Source organism: Scylla paramamosain, chromosome 29 (assembly GCF_035594125.1).
Source record: "Scylla paramamosain isolate STU-SP2022 chromosome 29, ASM3559412v1, whole genome shotgun sequence".
NCBI lineage: Eukaryota > Metazoa > Arthropoda > Malacostraca > Decapoda > Portunidae > Scylla > Scylla paramamosain.
Genome location: NC_087179.1, coordinates 15709380 through 15730423, shown reverse-complemented (window position 1 = coordinate 15730423; position 21044 = coordinate 15709380). Strand labels below are relative to the sequence as shown.

Here is a 21044-nt window from a genome sequence, read left to right as displayed (position 1 = left end):
GGTCCATAGCTTTATTTTAGGTGTCTTTTATAAAGGAATGTACTTTTAACCTGTGCCCACTCTGTTTCCACCCAACTCCTACCTGAAACAGTTACCCCGAGGGGATCATAATATGGCTGTGAGTGGCATTTAAAAAAGAATAATTATATGTTAGACTTCTAATTTGGGTGTGAGGGAAACCTAGTTTCAGGGCAGAGCTGAAGAAAGTATTACTGCATGTAATTGGACTCATGCCACTGTAAAGGCTGTTTTCTATTTTCTATCATATATCTGAATTCATGTCAATTTTAAAGAAATATAATATTTATGAATAACTTAAAACTGTATTGAATTCTACACCCTGGGTGATATATATATATATATATATATATATATATATATATATATATATATATATATATATATATATATATATATATATAAGGAAGAGGGAGACCACGAAGACGATGGGTGACTATACGGGACGACTTGAGAGAGGAGATGGGGTGACTATACGGGACGACTTGAGAGGAAGACACGAGAGTGGAAAAAGCTGATAGGAAACCGCGACCCCATATAGATATGGGAAAAGCGAGAGGATAATAATAATAATAATAATTATAATAATAATAATAATGATATGAATTAAAAGAAAATGACGCATCCCGTTACTCACTTGTCTCAATATTTACGTTCAGGAGAATCCAGAAGAAAATCCAGAGATAAAAAGTTGAGACATGAGTGGCTGTATGTTATCAGAGGCGTGTGATCTCACCAGCACACGTTAGGCCACAGAGGGTCAGTGGTGAGCATTCAGGTCAGTGCTGGGAGGTGCCCCTAACTCTCCTCCTTACAGCGTGTAGTGAGCTGGTAAAGGAGTGGTGTGGTAAGGTCAAAGGTCGCACTCATACGTTTCGGAGTAGTAGTGTCTTATCTCAGTTGCTTCATAACGGGTGCTTGTGGAGGTACTTAGTGTTTTCGAGAGTGTTTTTATAATTCAAGTGGTAATTTCAGGTAATTTGCATCATTTGTTTTGTCTTCAAATGTTTTCAGAGAGAGAGAGAGAGAGAGACTTAACACCCAGTACACGCATAGTTTTGACAACACTATTTATAGGCTGCTATTATTGATGCCTGCTCACCTAAAATATTTATACCATACAGCACCCAGATTTATGTGTATATATTATGTATGTACCTGTGTATTCATTTGGCTCTTAGCTATACAATCCTAACGCGTTAAAATTGCAGTTTAACATCATTTAACCTATCTTTTTTTTTCCTTCTCTATTCCCAGCAAGCTTGGGGACTTGGCGGTAAAGTGAGGGAAGCCAAATTATGCCAAATATGGACATTCGTGAAAAAAAAGTCTAAGGATGAGATGCTATATTTTGAAACTTGGAAAATATCTTGCCTAACCTAACCTAATCTAACTCATTAAGGCTAAATGATTATCTGAAACTACGTTTGGATACACACGCACACACATAAAAGAAGAAAAAAAAGAGAAAAAAAATGCTCATTAATTGACCTCACCTTTTTTGTTAACATTTGTATTATGTTAATGATAAGACTTTAGGTCTATTTACCCCTTCTGGTTTTAATTGTATGTACACAGCAGCCAACACTACATACAGGGCTGTTTCCCCCAAAAAACATAATTGTTTCAGAGTGAGCCATGTTTTCCATGCTAGGCCTGGGTAGGACTGGGTTGGTGTTGGAGGCACCCCGGCCAGCAGGAGGCGTGCTGCCCCACCAGGAGGAGGAGGCCTTGACTAACCTGTGGCTTGAGATTACCAAGTGAGTTGCTGTGCTTATTACTGTGCTCTACCTTTCCTTCACTCAGCTGCTTCTTCCTGAAGTCATATCTTATGCAGGTATGCCACCTTTTTGCCTTCATCCTCCTTCTAATAACAGTTTTCCATTAACTCTTTATTTCTACATGTTTTTATTTCTATCCCTCCTCCTCTTTTTATCTGGCTTTCTACCTCACATTAATTTCTATTAGTCTCATCATACAATGCTACTCCCCATCCTTGTCCTCTTCCATCTCCTCCCTGTTCTCTTTGTTGTGTAGTAACAGCCCTCTCTCCACACCACCAGGGCAGAGGCAGGATGTTGCAAGGTGATGAATGAGGTGCGCAATTACAGAGAAGCAATGAGGGCCATCCAAGAAGCTGAGGAGAAACTACTCAAGGACCTGGGATCCTCAGGTCTGACTGCTGTCTCCCCTGAACTGCGGCAAACAACAGATGAGTACTTGTCAGTGGTGATGGAGGTGAGGCTGCAGTACTTATTTGAATTTATTCTAAGCTAATGAGCACCCAGGTTCATTGACAGTTGAGTTCAGTAGGTATGCTAATTTAAATCAGTCAGTGCTATGGTGAAGGTGTGTTGGCTGTCCCTCAGATGAAGCCCAAGACTGAGGAGGTGTCTGGGGCACTGCAGCAGACCCTCGGTGAGCCAGTGAAGCAGTACCATGCCCTCTATGAGCACCTTGATGCCCTACGCCGCCGCCGGGATGCCCAGCTGGCTGTGGTGTCCAAGTGTCAGGACAAGCTGGACCGCTTCAAGCTCAAGGTAATGTGCAAGGATGTGTGACTGCTGCCGTATGTGCTGGTGTTTCGTGTGTGTGCTGTCCCGTCTGTGTGTCTTTCTGTGAGGCTAATTGTTTATCATTCACATGCTTGATTCTTTGTTAATCATGATAGACCAATACTCTTTGCCTTCATCTATGTTATATACACAGCACATTACCATGCCAGCAAACACTTGTACCCTCCCTCATAAATAACAGTACCAATAAATTACACTTCCTATTCCTTTATACTGTCCTTATTTTTCTTTAATAATTAAAGTATTGAGGTGTAGTGAAATCAAACAGCCCCGTGAGGACCCAGAGCTCTGTTGTTGCTGCAGTCCCTTGTAATATCATGTAAAAAGAACACGAGATAATGCCACAGTGGTGGTTATGCCGGGTGCTCATTGTGGTGGTGTCATCAGGGGAAGCGGACGACTGACGTGATGGTGGAGCGGGATGGAGCGCTGCGCACGCTACGGGAACTCAATACTCAGCTGCTCAGTGAAGCCAGAAAATTCCATCAAATGCGCCACTCCTACCTCCAGCCATGCATCCAGGCGTACATTCAGACTCAGGTTTGTTTACTTCATTGGTTCATCATCTCAACAACTCAAGAAGATAGAAATCTTTCTATCTTCTTTGCCATAGTGATCTCTAACTCAAGAACTCAAACTAATGTATTTTTTTGAATGATATGAAACTCACTATCATTTATCTACCCTCAGGAACTCAAACTACATAATTAATGATTTCTCGTGATCCTTAGCTCAACACTTACTTAGCTACTTATTGGTCACTCTTCCCCCCAGGTGGACTTCTACGGCACGGCAAACTCACACTTCAGCAATCAGATTCAGGTGAGCCGCAGTGCCCACCAGATCCCCGACAGCCAGTATGAGGCCATGATGAAGGACTACTTCAGCAAAATCAAAGCCCTCAAGATTGTAGCCACCTGAGTCTGTCAAGCTGCTGTAAGTTAATGTGTTATTTAGAGCCAGTTGAGAGAAGATTGAGGGGAGGACAGAGAGTGAGATAGAGGGATGGGAATGTGGTAAAACTGCAAGGAATGGGAGTCACATAGGAAGATACAAGGGACAGAAACAAATAGAGGAGACTTGTACATGGTGCCCAGCCCTGACTCTAGGGAAATGGCAAGAGAAGATGTGTTATATAGGTGCAGTGACAGGGCAGTCATGGCCAAACTAAATGCACTGAGGCCTTGGGAGATCAGTCACTTCACTCACTTAGCTGGGGTTGTTCTTATAGATTTATTAGTGATTAGTGTTTCTTTTGTGAATTTTGCTAAGAAAGCTGTCTCATTGCCTGACTGATCTACATTTTCTTTCGTTTTCATCATGCTGTTAAATTGTAAGAATAAAGTGAGTGGTTAAACAGTACACAGTTTTAAAAATGGTACTTTATTTGTTGTGATGAAGTTTTCAAAGATAGGTAAAACAAACAATAAAGATAGCAATACACTACACAGATGTAGAGCTAAACCTATGAATGTGACCATGATATAGATATGTCAGCCAACAAATAAACATATGTACATAATTGTATATACATGGTAGGTGGATAACATTAACTTAACATTAATGCAGGTTTGCCATGCCTCAGCAGTAGTACCAAGTAGTTGCTTCAACCACACTTAGAAGCTCATCCTTGCCTGTCTAACTCCTACCAGGCTGTTCTTCAGCGAATGTGTCACAGTAATGTGTCAACACTCACAAAATACAGCATGGGAAAAGCCTCATCACATTGCACGTTTACATTCATTATTCATTCATTATTTGAGATAAAGGTATAACAATAACAAAATCATCCATAGTCTGTTATCTGTCTTGAGATACATAGAGAAGGGGACTATTGAAGAGTAACAAAGCATTACAGTCACTGCTATCAAGTGTCATCACTATAACTGTAACCAGCAGTCATTTTCACAAGCACTGCAGTGACTCCACACACACACACACACACACACACACACACACACACACACACACACACACACACAGAGCAGCAGTTTACAGTGGCCACAGATCATAACAAGTGATCACTGTTCACAAACCACATGTGATAATAATAATAATAATAATAATATATAACAATAACCCAGTAGTTTATTGCTCCAGTGTCATGTCTTGAATGTCCTTGACTGGCCAGTGTGTCTCTGTCTCCCATGCTCTGTGGCAGCAAGACAGAGAGGGGAAACCACATCACTGCTTGAGTGTTGTGGTGAACAGTGTAGTGTCATGAGTAAGTTTGTACTGGTCCAGGTGTGGTCAAGTCTTCACCATTACTTGGCTCACCTCTGAGACAGCGGAACTTGTACTATTGTAGGTAGGAGATTTGTGTTGGTTGGGGCAAATGTTTCATATGGCTGGTGGTGTTACTGGTGTAATGTGTCACCTCAGTGGGCCCCATCAGATCACTCCATCCTGTTGCCATCTCCTCACCTCACCTCAGGACAGTGCCATCAGGGGAATGCTTCACCTCTTGAAATGCCTTGACTTGCTTCTTGAGTGAGATCAGTGTAGTCTTTGTGCTGTCTTCTCCATACCTCGGTGCGTTTATGTGGACAAGTCTCGGGTCATGTTTTATTTTTTATTTATTTATTTATTTATTTACTTTTTTTTACCTTACAGCTTGAGGAGGAGAGAGGGGAGGAGAGCCAGGAGGATGGAGAGAAGAGAAGCAGGGAGAGTCTGGCCAGATGCTGCATTCTTGTCTGGGTCCTGCTGGTTTGCCTGGTAACCCAAACTTTGAGAACCACCCATTTTGGGCATCTGGTTGTTAAAGTCATCGTCTGAGCCGTCTGAGCCGTCTGGGGGAAAGGCAGTCATTAGCAACTATACTTGGGACAGGAGAAGCAGCAGCAGCAGCAGCAGCAGAGCAAGGCATGTTCACCACTGCTGCTGCTACCGCCATGCTTTTTGCTTCTCATAAAGATTAAGTTAATCACAAGTTACAGTGGGTTAGTGTGTTCATTGTTTTAAGTTATTAGTGTGTTCATGAGTTTCATTAAACCTCATGGTAAGTGTTATTACACACCATGAGTAACTGTTATCTTTTCTATTACTACAATTACTACAAAAGAAAATATACATAAGTGATGTTTACATTGCTACAGAAGAACTAAATACCATTATATTCATTGCTGGTTAATGATTATATACTTTGAGTGAAAGCATATATATATATATATATATATATATATATATATATATATATATATATATATATATATATATATATATATATATATATATATATATATATATATATATATATATATATATATATATATATTACATATCTTTTGATTAATTGATTTGTGACAAAGTTTTAATGCATGAATAAAAATGTGAAAGATTAAGTTTACTGAGTCACCAGTATCCCAATTTTGTCTTTAGGGTAGCAGAATTGCAAAGCCGAAGCTCACAACACGAAGATCAAAAATTGAAGTGATGTAAGCACAACACAGGTTAACACACTCATTACATATTTTACTGGAAGAGTTGACGCCTTCCCTACACTCTTTGAATGCTAATGGCACTATAACACCTGGTACTTTCTCTTGTGTGACCTGAGATACTCTTACAGGTTAAAAAATAAAATTACATGCACTAAAAGGTCTAAACTATTTGGTCTCTTTTTATGGCATCTCTTATAATTTTTACTCTAAACTTGCACCAAACCATTTCATTAAGTTTGAGAAGCTGTAGCAGCCAAAAAGATTAAGTATTTAATTTGTCTATGGTGAGAAGACTTATTTACTTTTTGTGTAGTCTTATTAAATCCTATCTACTTCTCCAGAATTAGAAAATTTCTCCATCCCAATCTCATGTACAACTTTTCTAGGCACTTGAATTTCCATCTAAATATATGTTGTATGTATTCAATTACTAAGTGCATGCATTTTTATCCACTCATTTAAACTGCTTCAACACCCATATGTTTAGATCTCTCCCTCCATCATCCATTCATATTCCCCACCAGCCGTGCCTCATATGTACAAACTTCCCTGGATATATACCACATCACAGTCAGCTGCTCAAGTGCCATCAACACACAACCATGTCCTCTGCAAGCACTATCAAATACTAGCTGTAGTGAAGCAAAAATTACACCTCTTTTAACCATCTTATATTCACTTTGTTAACCTTATTGTTTAAACCATACCTCTTGCGATTGTGTCATCTACCATTCACCACTGATTTGTAATTTCCTCTATCTGAACATTCTTCAGTTTAGAAGCTTGCTTATTTCCTGTCCTGTTATAAATGATTCTTGATACACTAGATTGTCTTTTTCCCCAACAACTTTACATGATTAATATCAAGTTAGACAATTCCCAGTAAGTAAAATAATGAGTCAAGCATCACATATAGAAGGCACTGGTGTTATCACGTCAGTAAGGCAGAAGCAAGTAGTAACAGTAAGGCGGAGGGCAGTAGGTGGAATGGCAGCCAAGTTGTGGCAGCAGTCAGGGAGGGCAGGTTGGGGCGCTCTGTGTCCCAGGGCGTTTACCGACCAGGCTGGGTCTCGTCTTCTGACTCTGCCACACAAAATGACCTGTTACCTGGGCTAGACACCCACCAGGGATCAGCCACCACCCAGACAGGCCAGAAGCACCGAGGTGATAAGCATGCAAGCCTTGGCATGGACCACCGATGTGCCCGGCATGATGATCCCACCTCCTAGCCAGAGGGGGTTTGGCCTCCTGGGAAGAGGAAGGGCCACATCACCACCCGCAAGGCTCCCAAACTATTCTTGTTTTCTCACACACACTCACACACACACACACTCACACACTTTACTGCCATTAACATGCAATCTGGTAGTAAAATTTGTTAACATTGCCAGTGGACTACAGTAACATGACAGCAACATAGCACACACACACACAGTGGTGTGGTTAGAGAAGTCATGCCAAGACAACAACTCACACACAGTCTGAGAGCCTCCAAACTGACAGAAAATGTGACAAAATTTTAGTCAAAATAAAAATGAAATGCATGTACAATTCTTCCTCTTCATTTGGAGGGCTGGTGTAGTGCGTGAAGGAATGATGAATGCATCACAGCAAAGAACTTGATGACAGGTACAGAACTAGAAAGATCATAAGCAAAATGGTTGCATGTTTCATGCACAGTTCATAAAACTTTAAACTCAAATTTAAAACTACAGAGTAGAGTGAAGGAATGTGCCACTGGCAAACATGTCAGTAACTTGATGCACACACTAAGTAATGGCAAGGAAGGAAATGGAGCAAATAAATGCAGACAACACTGACAGAGTGATGCACTCTTTACTTCTGTCACTTACGAATGATCACAAATCATAAGGAGGCTGACTAGTACTGTATATATACAAATAAACAAACAAACAAACAAACAAACAAACACACACACACACACACACACACACACACACACACACACACACACACACACACACACACACACACACATTCATGAATTTAAGGCAAAGTTAAATGCTAAGAAATATAGAGATGGGACAGCACAACCCTAAGTATGGCTTTTTCCTGTACCTCACAACTAGATAATACACACACACTCATACACACAGTAGTCATGCCAGACTATGTTCACTACCATTACCAGTAATCACCAGTGGCCAGGAATCACTGTATACGTAATCTGTCATTGATGACGGTATTTTTGGTAGTTTGTTTACTCTGAATATTCGTTAAAACTAGAAGTAGATTCCTTTTGACCACTAATGATGTGCTACAGTCTACCACGGGGGCAAGCTGGGACTGGACTAGCAAGCGATGGATTAGTCACCATGCAAACAGGTAGGCAAGGCTACATTCTTATGTGACCAGGTAAATGCATTCAATAAAATCTAAGTATAATGGACATATATTGATTCCTATAGAGATAGGTAAGCATTATAATAATAACTGAAAGCAAATATCAAAATATAACTTAGGCTGCACAAGCTTTTATGGCTGACATGAAAACAGATGACTAGAGGCAAGTAATATGCCAGCGTCAAGAAAACAATAAGAGCATCAGGACCAGGCTGTGAACTGACCTGCATCTAGAGTGTCGTCCTCGTTGTCATTTGAGGGGAGGGGAGCGTAAACTGGATTTTTGTGGACGGCAGACATCTGGAAACAACACATACCTATGTTAATAGAGTAATAGATATGTGTGTGTGTAGGTAACACTCACAAGCATCTGTACAGGAATGACTCAGGAAACTGATGTCCTGTTTTGAATACTATCTTATATGTTTTCTTAGTTTTATGAATAGTGTTTGCACACATCACTTGCTCTGGTAAAGTATTCCACTAATTTGTGTGTGTGTGTGTGTGTGTGTGTGTGTGTGTGTGTGTGTGTGTGTGTGTGTGTGTGTGTGTGTGTGTGTGTGTGTGTGTGTGTGTGTGTGTGTGTGTGTGTGTGTGTGTGTGTGTGTGTGCTTATGGTTCAACATGTCATCAAATCATCACTCTATACACACCAATAAAAATTACAATACAAGACAGGTTAGGAAGTGTGGGGGACACTGACCTGTGATCCACTGGCAGGGCATCCGAACCACCAGTATCCAGCAGGGCGGGGGAAGTTAGGTTCGGCTGTGTCCACCCTGAAGGCTCTGTCATTGAACCGCCAGTACTGACCATCCTGCATGGAACAGATGAGGGAGTCAGCACACACAAGAATTCAAGCATAATCAGCTAATTGTGAACCTTCTTCCTCTGCTTCTTTCCTCCTCTTCCCCGAGTCTCACCTTGAAGAAGTAAGTGTAGCCGTTGGAGTACTGCAGGGCGTCATCAATGTTGTCAGGCAGGTTCTCCCAGTTTGAGACAGGCTTGGGGTAGCTCTCTCTGACTGGAGGCCTCTGGGTGGGGTCAAATCTCCAGTACTGAGAGTCCTGTTTGGGGAAGAATAAGATATTGAGATGCTCTGCAGCTAGACCAGTACACACATCAGTCAAGTGTGTACATACTCCTATAATTCTTTATTTTCTTTCTACCTTCTTCACGTATTTTGCATTTATTCCTTTTCCCTTTACCATTTTCCTGTCTTTCCCTCTTTCTCCTACTCCAGTTTTTTCTTTCACTCTTTCTGTATCATTATCATTTCATTGAACATCATCTGTTCCATATCATTAACTGAGAAAATATCCAAGAGAACCCAACCAGTCACTTATGTGGCCTTCAACAACTGTAATAGGAACCCATAGCATTTTACAACCTAAGGGCCACTTAACGGCCTCACCCCCCTCACCTTGAAGAAGTAGATCTTGCCATTCCCAGACCACACAAAGGCTGCATCAATGTTGTTGGGCACTCCAGCAAAGCCCTTGGAGATCTTCTTGGGGTAGCCACTGGTCCCAGTTTTGCCATTGAACCGCCAGTAGTTGTCGTCCTGGTGGATCAAGTCAAGTGAGGTCAGGAGATGGAAGGAGTTGATTGTCAGGTAATGTGACATGGGTATTGCCAGGTCAAGCTCTAGTAAGTTACAGTAAGGTAAACATGGCTTCTGACTGACTCACCTTGAAGAAATAGGTGTTGCCATTGGACCAAGTGAAGGCAGCATCAATGTTGGAGGGAAGACCTTCCCAGTTAGAAGAGATTGAGCGAGGGTAGCCTGCTGCCACACCTTTGTCTGTGAGCTCCCAGTACTGTGATCCTGAAGGTAGGTAAAAGATATCCTTCAATTTTCATACTTGATAATATGCCATTCCTTTTTTTTCATATTCATCTTTGCATTTACTTTGACTTTCACTTTGTAATAATCACATAAGAATTTAATGTGAGGTGCAAGAAGCCAGCAGGTCTACATGTGGCATCTCTCTCTCAGTCTGTCTGTCTCATTCCACTTTCCTATTTTTATTGTAATTAGTTAGTGAAATAAATATTCTGACATCCATATAGTTCAGCTCAGATCTCCATATAGGAGCAAAATTAGTAATGTTTGATAACTATGATACAATATTTGTTAAAGTTGGTATTTTCATAATCACTTCCATTGTGTTTTGTGTTTTCCCTCTATCACAAGTGCCCTGATCTCTTTGGAATCTGTCAGTTGTCAAGTTTTGTAAGGAGACTGAAGGGAGCTCAGGGGACTTAAGATTGAAGGAAAGCACAGATGAAAAAGATTGTGGGGCATTGACAAACTTCTGATTGAAACTGTACTACTCCAGTCTGTCACACTCACACTGCAGCATCTCTGCTCTCCACTCACCCTTGAACACGTAGGTCTTCTTATCGGACAAGGTGACGATGGCATCAATGGAAGCATCCCGACACAATATTCCACCAGACTCTCCACCACCACTGCTGCTGCCACCACCAGCAACACTTGTGGGTGGCTGAGTGGCTGGAGTGGGACGAGTTGTCTTCTTGCCATACAGAGCCTGGGGATGGGGGAAATGGTGAGACATCTTCCTAACTTGCATTCCCAGAGATTCTTGAGTGAAGCTTGTTTACAATGTATGAAGGAGTGATGAGAGGTAATGTGTGCTATCCTGGGTGTCCTGTCCTTATCAGCAGCTGGTCAGCCACTCACCTGGATGCCCTTGATGTCATCCTGGTCCAGTTCAAAGCTGGACTCGTAGCCACGGTAGAAGGGAGCCATGAGGGAGGAGCGCACATCCGAGTGTGAGAGTCCTAGGGAGTGACCAAACTCATGGGCTGCTACTTGGAAAAGATTCGTGCCTGCAACACAAGACAGGAGAGTTTGAGATGGCTGGTCTTTGCTTGTGTATTATGATGTGAGATCTTTCAGTGACTTGCAAGTTGATTTTGACATGGGATTTTTTATTGTCTTCCAAGATTATCATGTAAACTTTTCAACTAGTTTGGTAAGTGGATTTTAATGTGAAATTCTGATTGGTTGTGTTAGAATTTAATATGAATTTTTGACTGATTTATTAAAGTTTACTTAATATGAAGTTTTGACCAATTTTTAACTCTGCCTGTCCATCTGTCTCTAGCTCTCTCTATCTTTCTCTCTTACCTCGGTTGGATCTGAGGGTCCAGACCTCAGAGTCGTCAAAGTGAGCATCTCCGCCATAGATAGGGAAGTAAGCATGGGCCAGGGTGCCGCCAGGGCCATCAAAAGGATCACCATCGCCGTGCTCGCCCTTCTCGAACCTCACCTCAATGTGCACCTTGCCAGAGGAGGCGCGCTGGAACTGCAGGTCTGTCACATCTTCCCACACCTGTCAAGATGTCAAGGCTTGGATTACATATGATAGTATTATCTCTGCTTCTTACTTTAGCTTCATTCTTAGCCCAATGTATTGAAACACCTTGCTGTCATCAGGACTGTGTCTAAAGGCTACAGATATGATTAGACAGGATCTTAGAGGCATTTTTTTATTGATTATGTGGGATTTTTCTGAAAACTATCACTATAATTATAAACAAATCCCTGAAAACTCAATTAATCAAGAATAGAGCCTGTTAAAACTCAAGATAAGGCACTGAAATATGTGGTCCTTCATTTTATTGCCTTTGTATTCATTATGTATTCTTGTAGAGCCTATGATGTCTTCACTCATTGACTGACCTGAAAAGCAGCTGCAATCTCCCTATCAACATCATTCTTCAAGAGTCCTTGGGGGTACTTGGTGATCCTGTAGGTGATAGTCTTCACCCTCCATCGAGACCCTGTGACAAAGAAAAAGTCTTAGTAACTTGTCTCACACAACACACACACCCTCTCTCTTTCTCTCTCTCTCTCTTTTCTTCATAAAACTTACACATCTATAATCAATTCACTATCATTCCCATCCACATCTTTTTTTCCCACCATCAATCACTTATTCTGTTCTCATTCCATCACTATTCTTTGCACATGATTAGGTTAGGTTAGGCTAGGATTAGAGGCTTACCCTGGAGGGCATAACGTTTTCTCCTGGCATTGGTGCCAAAGCCAACCTTGTCCTTCACACCACAGCGGGGCAGATTCATCACTTCCAGGGTCTCTTCATCCAAAACACCTGTCAGGTTCAGTCCTGCGAATGCCTGTGTACCAGAAATACCACATTACTAAGGTTGCCAGACTAGATATGCCACATTACAAAGTCTACTCAGCTGTTGAGTAATGTGTGGCATATTCTTTCAGTGCATTGAGCTTTATTCCCTCAATCTTAAGTTCTCTGATTGGCTAAGAACTTATAAAATATCAGATTCTATATGTAAGCAAATTGTCAGCAGGTCAGTGGACTTCAGAGAGAGAGAGAGAGAGAGAGAGAGAGAGAGAGAGAGAGAGAGAGAGAGAGAGAGAGAGAGAGAGAGAGAGAGAGAGAGAGAGTTGGAAAAAAAGTGGAAATAGGTGATGTAGCTGGAAAGAGACTAAAGGGAAGACCAAAAGAAGACCTTGAGATGGTGTATAGATGAATCATTGGACATAGGAAGAATGAACGTCAGATGAAATTGTCTATAACTAAAAAAAAAAAAAAAAAAAAAATGGGACTGTGGGAGACTCATGAACTGCCCAACCCTGTACAGCAAAATTAAATTAGAATGCTAAAGTAATTTACTTGACTTTTGCCCACAACATGTCACCTCAACCATTTATGTAACTGTTGTAGTGGTATGTAATCAATAAAGTAAGTACTTAATTGGAGTTGATAGGACTACAAAGGTATTTTTATCTCACCTGAAAATCCATAATGCTGTTTCTGACTGTCTCCTCGGAAAGTAGGGCGCCAGACTGCGGGTTGAGCACTTTTGGGTTCATGTAGCCGAATCTCGTGAAGTACAGCTGTGGAGGAGAGAAAAAGGAAGGTTAATTGGATCAAATGAAGACAAGCCTCCCGCGTTCATTCTGTAGTGGAGAGCATTAAGTTAGCTGAAGTTAGGTTACGTCACACAATGCTATAACCTATATTGAAGTATCTGAACTACTACTACTACTACTACTACTACTACTAGCTACAGTAATCTATAGCATGTTTTTTTTTTTTTTTTTCTTCCGGCATATAATAATTTTGTTCTTCCGCTTTCAATGAAGTGCATTATGTATATCTCTTCGTGACGTCATTTCCTCTTCGTATTGTATCCTTCATTATAAAAGACAACACGACTCACAAATGTTCCAATAGTCAAGGACGGGCGCCCTTTTATATATCATCCCAGCGTGAATAACCTTGCGTTGCTTTCCTTACATCATTCCCTTCCTTTTCTTCCCCCCCCCCCGTCCCTCTGTGCGTGTGCGTGTGTGTGTGTGTACGTGGATTTTTTATGGAGTGTTATTTAGGGGCGCTTCTCGTGATTCATTCAGCAAGAGTAGTAGTAAAGTATAGTGCTACTCCTCCCAGCGTGCCTCCACCCACTCCCTCTTCCCCTTCAGGGTCAATGGCCGTGTTCTACTGAGAGGGAGAGAGGGGGAGGAGAGAGGTTATATATTATCTTCTAGGTATATGACGTCGGATATTGTGTAAGTCCTATACAGCAATGTGTGTGTGTGTGTGTGTGTGTGTGTGGTGGACTGGACGCGGGACAGAGCGGCGCCTCGTGGTCTGGTGTGGACTGTTCGAAATGCGGCAATCAATGGTCTCCCAGCACCAGGCCGGGGTTCCAGTGGCTTCCTCTCAGGCTGATGTAAATAAAAAGGACAACAACAAGGGAGAAAGAGGCGGGGTCGTGCCAGCAAACCAGCCCCGCCACCCAAAGCTTCCGCCCTCCCCCAATACCAGGCAATATATGGGCTGCTTCCATTGTATTACAGTCCCGGAAACAATAACTTTTGGAGGATCGTGTGTGTTGATGTGTTGGTTGGCGTCATGACTTCCAAGTATTGTGCTTTACTGTCTGCGTTTTTACGAATTTCAGTAATGATGGATTTTTTTTCCCTTCTCAGCATTTTTTTTTTTTTTTCACGATCCGATTTGTGTTTTAATAGTCACGCGGGTTATTCCAATATTATCTTAACCCTTGAACTGTTTAAACATCCTGTCTAAAACCCATTTATCACGTTAACCTTGGATAAAGTCAAACGTGAAACGTGAGTCAAAAAAAAGAAAAAAAATTTTAATCACGCGGCCTCCCTCCCTTCCCTCCCCGTGATGGACAAACTCCTTTGTGGTAGTGTTTTCTCTCCCTTGTCTCTCCCATCTCCAAATCCCATCATTGCGGTCAATTAAGCTCGTCTCTAGTAACAATGTCAAATTCTTAAGGCCGCGGTTTCTTTCCTGGGACGCTGCCAACACGCCACACAAGGACAGTCCCGATTTAAGAGTTAGGTCGTCAGAGTCAAGCACGGGAGACATGGCAGAGAGGAAGCAGGAAGGCAGTTCCCATATTTCCTAGAATATAAAGACTGGTCAGTGGTTTATGAACTCCAGAAGCACGTGGAATGATGCAGGAACTAACGACCATGGGCTGGAGGTAAAGGTCGCAGTGTTTTGTTCTTTATTTTTATGTATTATATGGAAAAATGTCTTCCGGGTTGTGGTGTCAAGTTGAGTCTCCCTCCCTCTCTTTGTTTCGCTTCCCAAACCTTTCCTAAATAATTGCAGTTAAATTTAAATCAACCTGTAGTAAATATAAGTCTCTGGGACCTAGGCTGGGTGGTTTGACGCGTGAGATAAAGACGGAGGGAATTGTAGAGGAGAAGTACAGGAAACGAGGACTTGATGAGACAGGAGGAGCGGTACAGTATTTCATGCTGGATTGACCTGGGTAATTGCGCCACCCTTCAGTCTTCCTTGTTAGCCCAAACCGACTCTCTGGTGCGGTGGCCTTGTGGTGCTGTGACGGTGAGGGTGATGGTGACAAGCAGTTTCCGTGTGTGTGTGTGTGTGTGTGTGTGTGTGTTCCGGTCAGCTGATAGCGTAGAAGTCTGGTTAGGTTAGATGTTTGTATACAAGTGGAGCAGTTTAATGTGAATAACTGGACTGTGTTTATTCCGTGTGTGTGTGTGTGTGTGTGTGTGTGATGGTGAAAGTTATTTATGTATTAGTTTATTCGCTCATTTCATAAGTTTAGTGGTTTGTGTAGAAATGGAGCGCACTTGTTTTAACTTTGCATTGGTTTGATGCATTAACGATAAAAACGTTGCAAATTTTACTCTATTTATCCATTTATCGTTAATTGTTTTCCGCCGCTTTGATGCAGATATGAAACGGTGAATTTAATTTTTTTTTTTTTTTTAATTAATCTGTTTGTCAGTATTTTTTTTTTTTATGTATTCATTTAAATAGCTTCAGTATTCGTTACCTTTTCCTAGCGCTCAGTAAAGCATGTTCATGTTACTGGTTTGTTATACGTACTGCTTTAATTAGTGTGTGTGTGTGTGTGTGTGTGTGTTCATTCAGTTAACTTTCTTCCAGCCTTGGGGAGATACCTTGAGGAAAATCGTGTCCTTATGTATACTATTTCAAGGCGTGCGATTTACACAAGCGCAACAAAAAAAAGTATAGAAAACATTGATTATTCTCAGATCGAAGGATGTGGTATATTACGTGTTACTACTACTACTACTACTACCACCACCACCAGCACCATCACTACTACTTCAATATCACACGTTATTTTCATAGTTTGTGATTAAATTGCTTCGAAGCAGGAACTGAGCCACACATCCGGTTTATCATCAGTATACGAGGAAGAAGGGATCTTAGGGAGACGGTGATTGGCTGATGAAAGTATGTAGATTAGATGGAATTTTAATAGACGACTTGTGAAGCTTCGAACTCCCATTCAGCGAAGCTTCACGTAGTCAGCGTGGAATTGAACAGTGAAGCGCTAACGACTTAATTAAAGGAAACTGTTTATCATTGTTTTGTTAAGGTTTGATGTGACGTGGGTTTATTTTACTGTCGCGATATTTATGTAGTGATTCTCTCTCTCTCTCTCTCTCTCTCTCTCTCTCTCTCTCTCTCTCTCTCTCTCTCTCTCTCTCTCTGCACCAATGAGAGCAAGCCAAGCGAACTTCTTTACTACAATACAATTGTCTTCCATTTCTTTCTCTTCCTTTCTTTCTTTCCCTCTCTTCTTTCTCTTTATTCCCGTCTTTTCTCTTTATCTTCGTCTTTCCCCTTCTGTTTTTGTCTTATCTCTTTCCTTCCTTTCCTTTCTTCCTTCCCCGCATATCTCCTCCCATTCCCTGCACGCCCTTGGTCAGGAGGCAAGGGGCGGCTGGAGAGGAGAGGGGAAGGGAGGGGAGAGCATCACAGCGCATTCTGGTGGTAGCGGGGCGAAGCTTGCACGTCCCAAGGCTCTTAACATGAAACACCTGCTTCGTATTACTGGCACAAGATGGATTTGACAGATAGATAGATTGATGGTTGGACTGATAGATAGATGGATGGATAAATACTGCTAGATAGGCAGGTAGGTAGATAGGTAGAGTAATGAAATAGATGGGTAGATGAATATATTGGTACTACTACTACTACTGCTGCTGCTGCTGCTGCTGCTGCTGCTGCTGCTGCTGCTTAGGGGCGAGGTAGTAATATAGTTTAAAAAAATCAGTGTAAGATGATGTGTTTAATGTGTTATGGAGAGAGAGAGAGAGAGAGAGAGAGACCTACGAAGTCATTCTTATCAAGGAGTCCAGCTGCAGGTGACGTGATGCTCTATTTAGAGAGAGAGAGAGAGAGAGAGAGAGAGAGAGAGAGAGAGAGAGAGAGAGAGAGAGAGAGAGAGAGAGAGAGAGAGACGAAGTAATATCTAGTTTCTGCAGGTATATTTTCAGAGATGCATAACTTATAACCTCCCTCCCTCTTTCCCTCCCCACACCATCATTATTTATTCATAGTTCTCCTCCAGCCTTTGACCCAGTGGTTGAAAATTTAAAGACCAACAACACTAGGAAATAATTACCAGATACCCGCGGAAATTAAAACCTTGTCGCACTTCACACCTGTAATTACGTACCTACACCTGGTCTGGAAGTAAGGACGCGTGCGAAAGGCTTCGTTGTTTGACAAGAAGGAACGGCCTTGTGAGAACCGTACTGGTATTGCCCTAGAGAACTTTGACGTAAGAGGGTTCAGGTTAGGAAGGAAGGGGCGAGGAGAGAAAAATGTCATGTGTTTACAATCCATTCCCGCCTTAGGAACGCCGCATACGTGGGTCTGTGTCATAAGGTTTAGGGAATAAGGAAGGGACGAGAAAGGGGAAAGATTTTTTTGTTCTTTCTTAGTTCTCCTTAGTCCAGGACCTTCGGCTTAACAACACTACTTACTATAATACATGGACCTCAATGTGCCATAATGTTGAGAGGGTACGGAAGGAAGGGACGAGAAGAGGGAAAGGTTATGTCTTCAGTCCAGGATCCTCGCCGTAGGGAGGCCACGTGTTATGATACATGGGTCTCCTTAATATGTCGTAAAAGTTAAGCAAGAGAGGTCGCTGCTGCCTCGCCTTTGTCCTCACGCCTTTGTTAGCGAGGTGTGGTGTTGGAGGGGAGAGAGAAAAACAGGGAGGAAATAATGCAAGGATAAGGGTGTACACAGAAGAGATGGAGGGGCAAGGGGAAAATAGAGAATCATTCCTTGGAAATTAGGAGGAAGATGATGAGAGTAATTAAGCAGGAGGAGGAGGAGGAAGATATGAAGATATATGAAAAGGATGAAAGGACAAGAGAAAGACGGCAATTAAGGAGGAAGAAGAGAAGGATAAGGACTCGTTATGGAGATAGAAGGAAGAACTGGTGAAAAAAAAAAACATAACTGAGGAAGAGGAGATGGAAGAAGAAGTAGAAGACCCATGGTGTGGAAGTGGAAGAAAGAAGAACTGAAAAAAAAAGAAAGAGAAGAAGAAGGAAAAAGACGACGATGCAAGTTGTGGCAATGGAAGGAGGAACAAGAAGAACTGAGGAACATAACTAAGAAAGAAGAGAAGGAAAACAAAGAAGTACTCGAGGGGGAAAAAATATTACTGAGGAAGAATAGAAGGAACATTGGCTCCTACACACACACACACACATACACACACACACACACACACACACACGTGCCACAGAGGTCGTTCTCCCGTCACCACCGCCACGCCATGGAGAACGAACTGTGCCTCATCCTGTTGTTTAGTATCTCGCCTTGCCTTATCGCCTGTGCCTCATCTCGCCCTCATTGTCCTCGAAGTAATCTCGAGCCAGACGCCGCTGTACAGTTAAGGTAGCGAGGCGGATGTGGGGAATAACCAAGAAAAGGTACAGGTGGAGCAGGAGCAGGAGCAGGTGGAGGAGGGAGAAGAGTGTGTTGCTTGGAAAGTACATACGTAAGGTTCGTTTGTCACGTCACGGACCAGAATATAACGTCCAGCTGCTTAGGTATTTCTCTCTCTCTCTCTCTCTCTCTCTCTCTCTCTCTCTCTCTCTCTCTCTCTCTCTCTCTCTCTCTCTCTCTCTCTCAGCGTTTCTTGTGGACAGATTTAATACTTTTTATTATTTTTTTTTTCATTCTCTTCTTTTTCTTATCATTATTATTAGTAGTAGTAATATTTATCCCGGATCTGCATGTATGTATGTACGTACGTACGAGATAAGAACGTATGTGACCTAACAACATCACACTTAATTGACACACACACACACACACACACACATCCGTGAACTTGACTCATACACACACACACACACACACACACACACACACACACACACACACACACACACACACACGTACACACAAAGGAAACACGCTATGATTGCGGTAACGAAATGCTGCCAGTGTCCCATCCGTGTGTGTGTGTGTGTGTGTGTGTGTGTGTGTGTGTGTGTGTGTGTGTGTGTGTGTGTGAGAGAGAGAGAGAGACACGGTCAATCTGTAACAATTATTCCCATCCGGTGTTGTGGCGTCAAGTGAAAATTTTGAACGAGGTTACAACATGAAAAATTCCCTTGGTACCCCCCCCCCCTCTTGAATGGCATCCCAATTAACCACGTTTTCTATAGCACTTACTGGTGAGTCACGGCTTTCGTCATGTTTTTTTTTTTTTTTTTTTATATATATAATTTTTTTTTTCTTTTTCTCCCAGGATTGTCGGAAGTTAGTTTGCCCTTCCTGTAATAATTTTATCTTTCTTTCTCCTTACAATTATGATTCATGCCTTCATTTCCTTATCATATTTTTTTTTTCGTTATCTTGCTGTCCATCAGTCTTTCCTGTAGTGATTTTATATATTTTTTTTTCTTTTCGTACATAGTTATGATTCATGGCTTCATTTCATTATATTTTGTCTTCTTCATCTTATTTTCTTCATTGTTTACTGGTTTGTTGGAGGTTGTTTGGTTGCTCTTTAATTTCTAATCACCTTTCTTTTCTGATTTTCTTGTGTTATATATATTCTTGTTACCACGTTTGTCTGGCTGACGTTATTTTTTCTTCAGTATCATCATTCATGTAAATACTTGTCGTTTACTTTTCACATTATTAAAATTTTTCTCATGCTCACTTTATTTACCCATAATCTCACCATTTTCTGTTTCTATTCCCGTCCCTCTCCTTTTCTCACATGCGCGTGGTCTAATTCTTGCAAAGCTTTTGAGCCGTGTTCCAAACCACATTGGAAGGAAGCCTCGAAACTGTGGAATCTTAGTATGCCTCGCCTTTGTGTCGCATCACCACCTGCCCTTCCTCCTCCTCTCCTCCTCCTCCTCTCCCTCCTTTGTTAAGATGCAGGTGGTGAGGCAGGGAGGCGATGGGAAGAGCTCTTTAAGTCCCAACAAAGCGAGGCATCAACTAGCAGACCAACACACAAGTACGTAACAGAAAGATACACTCGCCTTTGTGACAATTGACTCCAGAAACGGTCTTTTTTCAACGTCTTACTGCTTTGTCTTCCACTTTCATTAAGTTCTAGTGAAAGTTAAGTGTTTTAAAGATATTTCAATGTCTTATCTTAATTTATCAGGGGCTAGTGGACGTTAGGGGTGTTTCAAGGGTGTTTTCATGATGGTAATGATAGTTGTAGCAAGGTTCAGTGCCACAAGAGCAGGGGGGACCATGGAAACCGGATGTATTATCTCTGTGGCCTTTGCAGTATGCTGTGATGAGAGAATAAAACATTTCATAATACGGGATATGAATTGCAGTTAAGTACGTGGTCGTAAACTTGATGCATGTAAGCCTGATTTTTTTTTTTTCTGTGTATTTTTCGTTCTAAAATGGGCACTTTATTTATTTTATTTTTTTTTTTCATTCGTTTGTCTCTATTTTATTGTTGTTATCGTTTATTACTTACTGTCATAATATTTTGAGGTAGTAGTTTAGTGATATTAAATGTAAGCGCATATTTTACGTATTCGCTTAAAATCCCGGAAAACAAACAAACAAACAAACAAACAATCAAACACAAACAAACGCGCATCGATCCATTCCTGCAATGATTCATTCATTACCATCACCACCATCATCATCATCATCATCGTCATCATCATCATCATATTTTCAGGGAATAGTGAAGTATAAATATGTTAGCTAAGTAATGTTAAACGCTAATCACACAAGTTACGTATTCCCTTTACATCGAAGAAACAAACAAACAA

The 21044-nt window shown here is 41.5% G+C and overlaps 2 protein-coding genes and 1 long non-coding RNA gene across 7 annotated transcripts in view; 2 read left to right on the top strand and 1 right to left on the bottom strand.

Annotated features, from left to right (window-relative positions):
• Nucleotides 1-641: 641 nt before the first annotated feature.
• Nucleotides 642-6858, top strand: LOC135115416 (uncharacterized). Of its 4 annotated transcripts, none has more exons than XM_064032192.1 (7): nt 642-796; nt 1649-1778; nt 2082-2256; nt 2388-2558; nt 2982-3134; nt 3369-3530; nt 5208-6858. In XM_064032192.1, the coding sequence occupies exons 2-6, from the start codon at nt 1657-1659 to the stop codon at nt 3513-3515; spliced, it is 768 nt and encodes a 255-aa protein (XP_063888262.1). In that variant the 5' UTR covers nt 642-796; nt 1649-1656; the 3' UTR covers nt 3516-3530; nt 5208-6858. The 4 variants fall into 4 exon arrangements, with proteins under 4 accessions (XP_063888262.1, XP_063888266.1, XP_063888264.1 ...); XM_064032196.1 differs by lacking the exon at nt 642-796 and adding an exon at nt 843-865 and having other exon boundaries at nt 5208-5398; XM_064032194.1 differs by lacking the exon at nt 642-796 and adding an exon at nt 860-993 and having other exon boundaries at nt 5208-5398.
• Nucleotides 3962-21044, bottom strand: part of LOC135115413 (stromelysin-3-like) — a 25635-nt gene continuing 8552 nt past the window's right edge. The window contains exons 2-14 of one of the 2 annotated variants that reach the window (XR_010275986.1): nt 13209-13313; nt 12439-12571; nt 12114-12214; nt 11559-11763; nt 11109-11257; nt 10785-10956; nt 10093-10229; nt 9825-9965; nt 9325-9468; nt 9105-9218; nt 8626-8701; nt 7162-7285; nt 3962-5386 (exon numbers count right to left, since the gene is read on the bottom strand). Coding sequence is in view for 1 of the 2 variants with exons in the window: in XM_064032187.1 (XP_063888257.1) it covers nt 5202-5386; nt 8626-8701; nt 9105-9218; nt 9325-9468; nt 9825-9965; nt 10093-10229; nt 10785-10956; nt 11109-11257; nt 11559-11763; nt 12114-12214; nt 12439-12571; nt 13209-13313 (1662 nt within the window). In the remaining variant the exon portion in view is untranslated. The remainder of the gene's footprint in view (nt 5387-7161; nt 7286-8625; nt 8702-9104; nt 9219-9324; nt 9469-9824; nt 9966-10092; nt 10230-10784; nt 10957-11108; nt 11258-11558; nt 11764-12113; nt 12215-12438; nt 12572-13208; nt 13314-21044) is intronic. The other variant, XM_064032187.1, reaches the window with a different exon arrangement.
• LOC135115419 (uncharacterized) overlaps nt 14801-21044 on the top strand; it is a 23735-nt gene continuing 17491 nt past the window's right edge. The window contains exon 1 of the long non-coding RNA XR_010275988.1: nt 14801-14938. This is a non-coding gene — a long non-coding RNA (uncharacterized LOC135115419). The remainder of the gene's footprint in view (nt 14939-21044) is intronic.